Source organism: Diorhabda sublineata, unplaced genomic scaffold, assembly GCF_026230105.1.
Source record: "Diorhabda sublineata isolate icDioSubl1.1 unplaced genomic scaffold, icDioSubl1.1 Dsub_21, whole genome shotgun sequence".
Lineage (NCBI taxonomy): Eukaryota > Metazoa > Arthropoda > Insecta > Coleoptera > Chrysomelidae > Diorhabda > Diorhabda sublineata.
Window position 1 is genome coordinate 381,903 of NW_026614144.1, and position 11,314 is coordinate 393,216.

The 11,314-nt window shown below is 36.7% G+C and overlaps 3 protein-coding genes across 3 annotated transcripts; all 3 read right to left on the reverse strand.

Moving 5' to 3' along the window:
• Positions 1-758: 758 nt before the first annotated feature.
• LOC130452161 (ATP-dependent DNA helicase pif1-like) lies at positions 759-1,571 on the reverse strand. Its single transcript, XM_056791475.1, has one exon. The coding sequence runs from the start codon at positions 1,569-1,571 to the stop codon at positions 759-761; it is 813 nt and encodes a 270-aa protein (XP_056647453.1).
• A 5,039-nt stretch (positions 1,572-6,610) lies between these two features.
• On the reverse strand, positions 6,611-7,426 carry LOC130452162 (uncharacterized). The gene has a single exon (XM_056791476.1). The coding sequence runs from the start codon at positions 7,424-7,426 to the stop codon at positions 6,611-6,613; it is 816 nt and encodes a 271-aa protein (XP_056647454.1).
• Positions 7,427-7,723: 297 nt separating this feature from the next.
• LOC130452163 (uncharacterized) lies at positions 7,724-9,571 on the reverse strand. Its single transcript, XM_056791477.1, has one exon. It carries the CDS (start codon positions 9,569-9,571, stop codon positions 7,724-7,726), a length of 1,848 nt encoding a protein of 615 aa, XP_056647455.1.
• Between the last annotated feature and the right edge of the window lie 1,743 nt (positions 9,572-11,314).

An 11,314-nucleotide genomic window follows, 5' to 3' on the forward strand; every position in this document is an offset into this window, starting at 1 on the left:
CCTGCTACTTGATTAGATAAGTCTATGATAGTGTTACCTTCAGCTATTGATATGGGTTTCTCCCCCTCTCCTAGCTTAGTGACAATTAGATCATAAATTTTCATTAACTTATCAATTTCTTTGTCCCTCACCGCTTCCCTTTCTTCTGGTGACATTTTCTCCATTTCTAGGATCGCATCAATGTCCATAACTTCTTCCGCCATACTCTATTCTTTAAAATATATGAAAATTCCTACTTTTATATAATACTAGCTGACCCGGCCACGCGTTGCTGTGGCTGAAGTTTTTGTTATATTACATTATAGTAAACAATCTAAGAGGAACGATAAAAGAACATCAGACACGGAGTCCACTATGCTTATTTACACAGATGGTATTTGAAAAAAAAAATGGTGATCTCCTTATTTGACTTTCTACTACTATAACCCTTTAGTACAATGAAATTATTTACGAACAAAGACGAAAATGTTGATGGTGGTATACAAATTCACTGGATTGAGATTTGAAGGGGAAGTACGTTGAACACAATTAATTAAAATGTTCTTACACTTGATATTAAGCAGAAATCAATACAAAATAAAAATTTATCAGATTTATTATTTCCATTTAATTTTATAACAAATAAGTATATTACAGTATAATACAGTAAATAACATGTGACGCTTAAACATCATGAATGAGGTAGGCAAGGCAGACAGTCTTAAACTTTTAAACATTAATGTCTCTTTTTTTGAATTATAAATACTTTCAATTTCAATTTAATTTAACACCAATCGGTGCACAATGTTTTTGGTTAACCTGTCTTTAGCTAACACAAATAGATTCGACGGTTTCCCAACACGTGAACACGCAACATATAGTTGCCCATGAGAAAAACATGGATTTTCCAAATCTAAACCACAAATGGACATTGTTTGACCTTGAGATTTATTTATAGACATGGCGAAAGCTAAACGAATTGGAAACTGTAGCCTTTTGAAGGGTATGGTAGAATCTGATGGTATCATCGGAATACGTGGCAGCAAAACCACTTTTCCTTTAAACTTCCCAGCCAAAATGGTTGCTTCAAGAATGTTACCGGTGATCTTTTTGATGACCAAACGCGTACCGTTACATAATTGAGGCGGATTCAAATTACGGAGGAGAATAATAGGGGAACCAATCTTTAATCGAAGATTATGTGGTGGCATTCCAGGTATATCTAATGAATTTAAAAATTCAATCGGAAAATTTACACTTTCATTTTCATCAACAACAGTATCGATTGATTTAAAAGACATCAGATCGCCTGGTAACAACTGTTGTATCTGGAAGTTAATTTCGTCAACATCAACGTTTTTGGCTGCCAAAATCGCCCGTTGACTGAGCCATTCATGATTCAAATAATTATTCTGTATATCCGGGAAAATACTCTGAATCAATTCATTTTTATCCTGAACAACAGTGCAAAAATTGTCTGGTAGTTTAATGCATTGCGTATTTGGTTGCAGTTCTATTTTACCGTTCCCAATATCTAGTAGTTGTTCGAAAAATATTTGTGCTGATGGATCATTTTGCAATTGTACTCGCATATTTATGGTCAATCGAAGTGTTTCAACACTTCGCCATAAGAATGATTGTTTCAAACATGCATTAATCTCATCCGCGAAAGTTGAGCGAGGTATAACCGGTAAGGTCTGCCGGAAGTCACCAGACAAAAGTAAGATAACACCACCGAAAAGTCTATTATTGCTGTTTAAATCTTGCATAGTTCTGTTTAATGCTTCAAGTGAATATTTGTGTGCCATTGTGCACTCATCCCAAATTATTATAGAACTCTTTCGCAACACTGCAGCTATTCCACTATTCTTTTTGATGTTACACATTGCATCTGGTTTATTATGAACGTCCAATGGCAGCTTGAATGTTGAATGTGCTGTTCACCCACCATCCAGTAAAGTAGCCGCAATGCCTGACGATGCTACTGCTAATGCGATTTTTTGTTGCGACCGTATTTTGGCAAGAATCAACGATATTAAAAATGTCTTACCGGTTCCACCGGGTGCATCCAAGAAAAAAAAACCGCCTTGTTCAGCAGCAACAGCCAGCATAATCCGATCATAAATAATTTTTTGTTCTGCTGTCAGTAATGGTTCACTGTTCATGATAATTGTTGCTAAACTTCCATGGTCATATTGCTTTTCTCGTTGTAAATCGGTATTGACTAAGTCGGTGGCTGGACGATTAGGTGATGGCATACCATAATGATTAAGTGGTAAATTTGAAATAAGAACACATAAATCCTCGATCAAGACCAATGCTTCATTGTACATCTCTGGTGTATAATCTATGTTTTGGCATTGATTTGTTTGTCTAATTCGGTGCAAGATGTCTTCTGTCATACAATTTTTATATTTTTCCCACAAAGTTTGTGCTTGCGAGGGATAACATGTCGTCAAAATAATTGCAAACAACTGACGAATGTTATTCGGTGTTGATGTCAACGCAGCATCAGCAAGCGTTAAGTCCCAATGGTTATCGTCTTCTAGCAATTGCAGTTCACGACATGCATCCTGGTATGTATTGAATACTCGACCATTAACTGTTCGTAAAAATTCAAAAGACGTTGGTCCGGGAACATTCACCAATAAAAAACGTAAATAGAAGCACTCACGTTGCTTTGGATGTACCGTGTAAAGTCTCCCCAATGTCTTAGCTTTGAATATGCCTGTAATGGAAGGATGTGGTTTTCCTTGTTTCCGTGGCTCCCATTTTTTACTGGATTTGTTCCATGTGAAGTAACGTGGAACATCACCATACACCAATGTCTTCGCGAATTGGCCAAAAACATCAGGTTTTTGACACAATGTAAAAAATTCAGTTAGAGTCGTTTTCGGAGCTTCGAACGCTCTTTGGAGAACATTTTCTCCAGTAAAGTATACACGTTGACCGTTTTCAAGATGTATTGCCAGATGTTGGACAGCAGGATCTCTTTCGTGGATGGGAAAGCTGAGAATATGCCAAATAGCTTCATTGCTGCTAATGTATCTGCCCATTTGGTATCGTGCTATTTCGTCATTTTTATTTATGTTTTGTACTTCAAATATGGCCAAATCACTGCCTTTGTTTACATATTTACAAATATACTTAATTGATTTAACAGAACTGCAAAGCTCAACATTGATATGAGCTTTGTAAGTTTTTGAAAGTAGTGGTGAGTATGGTACCACCCACTGATTATCAAACTCAACTTGATTTGGAAAGTTCGGCAGTCGCATTGTAAATGTGTGGCCACCATTCTCAGTACTTCTGCGGCGATACATTGGATAACCATCAATATCCGTGATCGTGTCATTCGTATGCGGCTTTGGGAAGTTTTTTTTACATTTTCCATTTTCCATGCACGGTGACGTCATGTTGAAAGCACCGCATGGCCCATGGATCATGTGTTTGGTGACAATATCAAATAATTCTTGATCAATTAATGGGTCTGGAATTTCGGCTGAAATTATTTGATCGATTTCTTCAGGACGGATTCTATCTTTAAGCCAAACCAAAATGTGGGCATGAGGCAAACCTCGCTTTTGCCACTCTATCGTATACAGCCAACAACGTGTGATACCAAAAATTGAATATTTAACAATAAAATCAATTAAGGATTTCAATTTTTGTTTAAACACCCGTGCAGTTAAATCATGACGATGAATGGCTTGTTGTCCTGGCAATAGTAAAGTTTGTATCTCTTCCCAATTCGGATTACATGTGAATGTAATAAATAAATCCGGTCGGCCGTAATGACGTACGTAAGTCATCGCATCTTGTATGTATTCCTGCATGTTCCGTGGGCTGCCGATGTAGCTTGAAGGTAAAATGAAAGCATTACCGATGTCATTGGGATTTAAATTTCCATCGATGTTTCCAGCAACAGCATCTCGTAAGTGAATATATTCTTCCGATCGTAGTTTCGCCTGGTTGAATCGAAGGAATCGCAAGCGTTCGCTTTCGACCTTAGCATACATATCAACAATGTATTGATGGAACAGCTGACGATATCGAAGGATATAATTGTCTTGATGTTGTCTAACCATTATTCGGTGTGCGTAGTAGTTCATTGAGCTAACTTTTTTATTTCTGTAATCACCTAAAAAAATAAAAAATAAAATGCAATACGAAATTAAAATCTATACATACAGTAAGAAAATAAATAGATAATTGTCAAATTTACCGGTATTTGGATCATACTGTTTGATATTGAGGTGATATTCATCTTGTCCTTGCCAAAATATTAATGGATATTGTAGTGCATCATATGAACGGTGTAGATCCGAAATCGTACTGACAGTGTTGTCTCGCCGTGTAATTTTTATAGATCTTTCGTCAACTGGATCACCAACCATGATAACAGCAACCTCATCAACAGTTGGAGCGTTGAATCTACCAGCATGTTCACCTAATGGTACTTTGTCGGCTTTAATGACGATTTGATAATTGTCATTTTGCAGTCGTGGCGAAACTCTTTTGATCAATTGAATTAGTTGATTGTGATCTTCTAAAAAATTTTCCAATAATATCACAATTGCTCTTTCCTCTGCTTGTTCAATAAAATTATACAGGCACCGAGTCGTCACGCGCTCTTCACAATCGCCCATAAAATAAATTTGAAGAAATTTCGGATTGTTATCAGGCATTGGCATCAGTGATCCGATTTTATGGTACACCTGGCCTTGAATTTTGAATGAAGTTTCAAAATTACGTCCATCGGATGCACGATCGCAAATTTTAGTTGCCCCAAATGACGTCATTTGGAAGCAAGAATTAAATTTGCGTATCTTACGCAAAAATAATTTGGAATCATCTGAATTACCAGTAAGAAGGGATAATAAAGGCTCCGGCGGAGCGGGTAGAGGTGACAGCACAACTTTTCCTGATGCGCAGCACATGCCGGCTGCTTCATTCCGAAATTTCAATGCCTGACAATATTGACATACTTTATCCATTCCACCGATAGCAATTTTTGAATGCGCTGAGTAGTTAATATCTGGTGCATATTCAAAGGCAAGCCGAACGAATGATGCACGTGTTAATGAGCGGCTGATCCGTTGCCTTTGTCGATCTAGTACTCGTACTGTAGCTATGTTTCGTTCTCGTGTCGCTCTTGTTCTCGTAATATTCTGTTGCAGACGTTCGTCACGCTGTTCTTGAGATTCTTGTGCACGACTTTCTGCAGTCCTGATTCTTTGAGCTGCATTTCTTGTTTCGATTTGTTCTGGTAATTGCTGAGCTCTTTCAACATGTTTGCGTCGTGCCTCTCTGGTGCACGCGTTGTTGAGGTTAGATTTTTTCGGTGGCATTTGACTGAAAATAATAAATTAATCGTTTAAATATGAGAAAAAAAAATTGAAAATCATTCTAATTAAGTTTTATAATTATGTGATAATACTGACATGTACATATTTAAATTATAGAGTTTAAATAATAATTTCAATAAGAATTGAAATACTAATTTAATCGTTTAAATATAAGAAAAAAAATCTGAAAAACTTGTTATCATAGCACATTGAAATAATAAGTGCTAAATAATTTTTAATAGAGATTAAATAAAAACAATAAAAACAAATATTTGTACAACTATTGAAAAAGTGTAGGAAATTGTGTATCATTTTTTCATTGACATTTTAATTAAATTTTATAATTATGTGATAATACTTACATACATATATTCAAATTAAATTATAAAGTTTTGATCAATGAAGCACAAATAAGTAAAAAGCAGGATTAATTTCACTGTATTATCTTCATTATAATATGAATTCAATTAACATTTCAGTCTAAGTAACACGTGGCCGGCTATGCTAACACCAAAAATTTAAAAAGTGGAAATAATTGAATTATGCGGTATTTCGTTCACTACAAAATAAATTTAATTAATTTTATAGCGTCAACAACACGTGGTAATTATGCTGTGAAAATGTAGCTTATATGACACGTTCGTAGATTTACCATAGCAGCGCCATCTATTGATTACTTACTCAACCCAGTCGAAAGGTATCGACATCTGTTAGAATCATTTGGAGTTAACAGATAATTTTGACTGTCAAATAATAACAGACGAATAATTAGCAATAAATTAAAATTGCGACTATAATTTGAGATTTAAACTATCCTATCTCTCAAGTTGGATCGAACTGCACATGGTGTGCAAATTTTATTATAATCGGTTAAGTGGTTTAGGAGTCCATTGAGGACAAACATTGTGACACGAGATTTATATATATTAAGACTAGCTGACCCGGCGAACTTTGTTCCGCCTTATTGGCAATAAATAAGCAGTTTTTTTTTAATTGGAAAAAATACAAAAAAAATTAAATACTTACATTAATCATTTATAATTATTTCTGTATTTTAGTACATATGTTGCTCTTCATTTAAGTACCTTGTGTTACACGACATTTTTTGTTTTATTATCAGGCGCAAAAACAAACAACGCAGATGGTCTTCCGACCCGTGAACATGCCACGTATAATTGACCATGGGAAAAACATGAATGTTCCTGATTTAAACCACAAACTTTTAAGGATTGGCCTTGTGATTTGTTGATGGTCATGGCAAATGCAAGACGTATCGGAAATTGTCATTTAAATTCAAACGGCATCTCAGTTGGGATCATCGGTATCCTCGGAATGAGAACTTCTTCACCTTTGAATTTTCCTATCATCATCGTAGCGTAAATTACATTTTTCATCAATTTTCTAACCACCAAACGCGTACCGTTGCACAGTTTTGGTTGGTTTATGTTTCGAAGCATGATTACTACGGAGCCAACCTTTAGGCGTAAATTGTGCGGTGGTAAGCCAGGCACATCCAAAGAGTTTAAAAATTCAATTGGATAGTTGGTGGCTTCATCTTCATTTGTGACGCAGTCAATAGATTTGAATGAATGCATTGTTGCAATGATCTTATTTTGAATTATGTAATTTAGGTCATCTACATCTTTATTCTCAGCCGTTAAAATTGCTCGCTCACTCAACCATTCATTATTTTTGTAATTGGAAATAATTTCTGGAAATACATTGTTAATAAGTTCGTCTTTTGATGAGACAAAATTACAGAAATTATTTGGAAATGATATTAATCCGCTCGATTCATCGACAGGTACTTGACCATTACCGATAGTCAGCAATTGCTCCGAGAAATCTTCAGCAGATGTATCATTAAGCAATGTAACTCTCATGTTTGTTGTCAGTTGCAGTTTCTTCACATAGTGCCATAGATTTGACGATTTGAGGCAAGCGTTTATTTCGTCGGCAGCTGTAGATCTTGGAATTACTTGTAGTATTTGGCGGAAATTGCCAGACAGTAAAATCATTGCTCCTCCAAAACATCTCGAGTCATTGCGTAAATCTTTTAATGTTCGGTTAAGTGCTTCTAATAAACGTTTATGCGCCATTGTGCATTCGTCCCAGATGATGATTTTCGATACCGCTAAAACTTTTGTTTTGCAATATTACATGTTGGTTCTTCATTAGTTTGAAGATTTAACGGTAATTTGAATGCTGAACGAGCCGTACGGCATCCTTTTAACAATGTGGCTGCTATTCCAGAAGAAGCAACTGCAACCGCTATGTTAGATCTCGTCCGAACAATTGCTAAAACTAATGACGTGAGGAATGTCTTGCCAGTTCCACCAGGGGCATCTAGGAAATATAAATCACCATTTTCATCATCGATTGCCTTCATTAAAGTATCATAAACTTCCTTTTGTTGGTACTACTACTAAATCTAATTCCTGGTGATCATATTCACGTTCCCGTTCCAATTCTCGATTAAATGCGTCATTCATTTCACGATATGGTGCTGGCATTCCTAACCTGATTAATAAATTACCGCACATGAGGTAACACATATCTTTGATCAAGAGTAAAGCATGTTTATGTATCTCCTCATTCATCTCAATATCGTGATTTCTGGAACTGACACGAATTTGATGTAAAATATCTTCTGATATATTATCCTTGTATTTGTGCCACAGATTACATGGGTTTGATGGAAAACATGTCGAAATTATGATAGCGAATAATGTGCGTATCTGACTTGGAGATGCAGAGATAATGGCTTCAGCGATTGTCGTATCCCAATGACTATCGTTTTCTAATAACTTCAATTCTTCACATGCAGCACGATAGGTTGGGAATATTACATCATTAACAGTTCGTAGTGACTCAAATGAAGTTGGCCCACGCACATTTATCAGCAACAAGCGCAAATAGAAACATTCATTATTCTTTGGATGAACTGTATACATACGACCAAGAGCATCAGTAGAACGCACATCTGGATACCCAGGAACCGCATCGCCTTGCTTCCGTCTTTGAAAATTCTTCGATGAAGCATTCCAAGTATAATAACGTGGCATCTCCGAGTAAAGCAAAGTTCGTGCAAACTGATCGCTTTGGCAGATTGCAAAAAAACTGGTCAATGTAGTTGCTGGAGGTGTTTCAGCACGTTGCGTAGCATTCGAAGCCGTGACATATACTCGTTGATCATTCTCCAGATGCACCGCCAAATGCGTAACAGTAGGATGACGTTCGTGAATGGGAAATGCGAATATACGCCAAATCGCTTCATTACAGTTCACATAACGACCAACTTGATAGTGTGAAATTTCATCGTTGATATTCGAGGATTGTAATCCAAAAACCGACATATCACTGCCTTTCGTGACATATTTGCAAATATATTTTATGGACTTAACTGAATTGCAGTATTCAACGTTGCAATGTGTCTTGAACGATTTAGAAATAAGTGGCGAATATGGAACAATCCAACTGTTGTCGACAACGAAATCCATTCTTTTCACTTTCGTTGTGACAGTTCGACCGTTGTCATCTGGTGATCGACGCCGATACAGCGGATAACCATCATTGCCAGTGACAATCTCCGCCGTTAATTTCCGTGGATATCGTTTAGAACATTTTCCATCGATCATGCAAGGTGATTGGGGATTGATAGCACCACACAGTCCATGAATTATATTAGTAGTAACAACATCATGTAGGTCTGGATCGACTTCATAATCAGGAATCTCGGCACATATGATATCATCTATTTGGTCAGGCTGAATTCTTTCCACTAACCAAATAAGAATGTGTGCGTGCGGCAGGCCTCGCTTTTGCCATTCGATTGAAAACATCCAGCATCGAGTATCTCCAAAGACGCGTTGTTTAACAATAAAGTTCATCAGGGACCGAATTTTTTGCCTGAATATAAGTGCTGTGATGTCGTGTCTATTACTTGATGTTTGTCCGGGAAGTAGCAATTGAGTAATTTCTATCCATTTTGGATTACAGGTAAAAGTAATAAAGAGATCGGGCCGACCATAATGACGAACATATGTCATTGCATCTTGTGCATATTCATGCATATGACGTGGACTACCAATGTATGTCGCCGGCAGAATAGTTAATCGACCAATATTAGCTGCATTTCCTTCAGTACTAACTGCATCACGTAAATGGATGTACTGCTCAGAACGCAGTTTGGCTTGGTTCAACCTAATGAATGTTAAACGTTCCGTTTCTATTTTTACATACATGTCAACGCAATACTGCTGAAACAATCGACGAAACCTCAGCAAATAGTTGTCAGCATTTTGACGAATCATCAAACGATATGCGTAATAATTCATTTTATAGTGACTGACATTTCATGTCAAGTCACACGGGAATGCTATCGAACGGGATAAATTTCATGTCAAATCACACGGGAATGCTTTCGAACGAGATAAAAAGTCCTATGTCCTTCTCCTGGTTCTAAACTACCTCCCTGCCAATTTTCAGCTAGATCGGTTCAGCTGTTCTTGAGTAACTAACACGACTTTCTTTTATATATATAGACTATCTGTTCTTGCTGCGTGCGGATATACGCAAATTATTATCTCAGGTTACACTTATCTTGGGTATATCAAGAGCATGCCGAAAGCAGGAGCTCACACAATTGACTATGAGCCAATAACACCGTATCATCGGCAAAGCGAATTGTATTTATTACGTCTTCGCCAATGTTCATTCCCTCTGTTCTTCCCCATAGTGCTTTTTTGAATATAACTTGAAAATATAAGTTAAACAGGACTGGCGACAGCACACATCCCTGTCTTACTCCTCGCTCAACTGGTATTTCGTCTGTTAATAAGTTATTTATCTTTACTACCGCCGTCTGATTCTAATATATATTTTTCATTAACGTTACATCCTTTGCATCGAGATTGGTATTCTAAAGTTCTTCAATAAATTTAATATGCTTTACCCTGTCAAATGCCTTATGATAATCTATGAAGCACGTGTGAATAGTTTTATTGTATTCACGCATTTATGTAGGAGAACATTCATCGCGAAGGGTGCTTCACGAGTTCACATTCCTCCTCTGAAATCAAACTGGGTATTATCCAGTTGCTGCTCACATTTCTTATAAATTCTATTTTGTATTATTTTCAATAATATTTTCAAAGGATGTGCCATCAGGCTAATTTATCTATATTGATCGAATGTTTGAGGGTTATTCTTTTTGGGTATCGGTATGAACACTGATTTCAGTCATTCTTATGGTATATTTCCTTGTTGGTAGATATTATTCAGTATCTTAGTGAAGTTTTTCAAGTTCGATCCATCTAATGCTTCTAATAGTTCAATTGGTATTCCATCCAATCCTGGTGTTTTTCCATTTTTGCTATTTGTTAGTGCATTTCTGACTTCTGATTCTAAAATATCAAGACATTCGTCAGTACTTGGTAGATCTATGTCTTGTGGTCTTCTGTCCCGAAGGAGCTGTAGAATATATTCTTCCCAACACATTTTTATATGTTCTTTCTCTAACTGGATCCTTTGTTCGCTAATCCTTGTTATGTATGGTATTCTTTTCTTTGTGTTACCAGTTAATTCTTTCAGCTTCCTATGGAGATTTGATATGTCATGTTTTAAATTTCCGACTTTGTCAAGAATGTTAAAACTGACAGCAATCCTGCTACTTGATTAGATATGCCCTCCGAGATCAAATTGGATTTGATCCCGGACTGTTCTTGGACCTCTGAGCACTATTATTTCCGTCTTCTCTACTGCTATTTGTAGGTCCATCTGCTCTATCCAGCTTTTAATGCTTATCATGTTTTCCTTTATTATATCTACGCTGCCCCAATTCATATCGCTTTCAGCTAATATAGCTAGGTGGTCAGCGTATGCGATTGATCTGGCGCCGCCCTCCAGTTCTAATCGGAGTACCTCATCATATAATATGTTCCAAAGGGTCGGTCCTAACACCGGTCAATTTAATTTCCTGCCTTCTC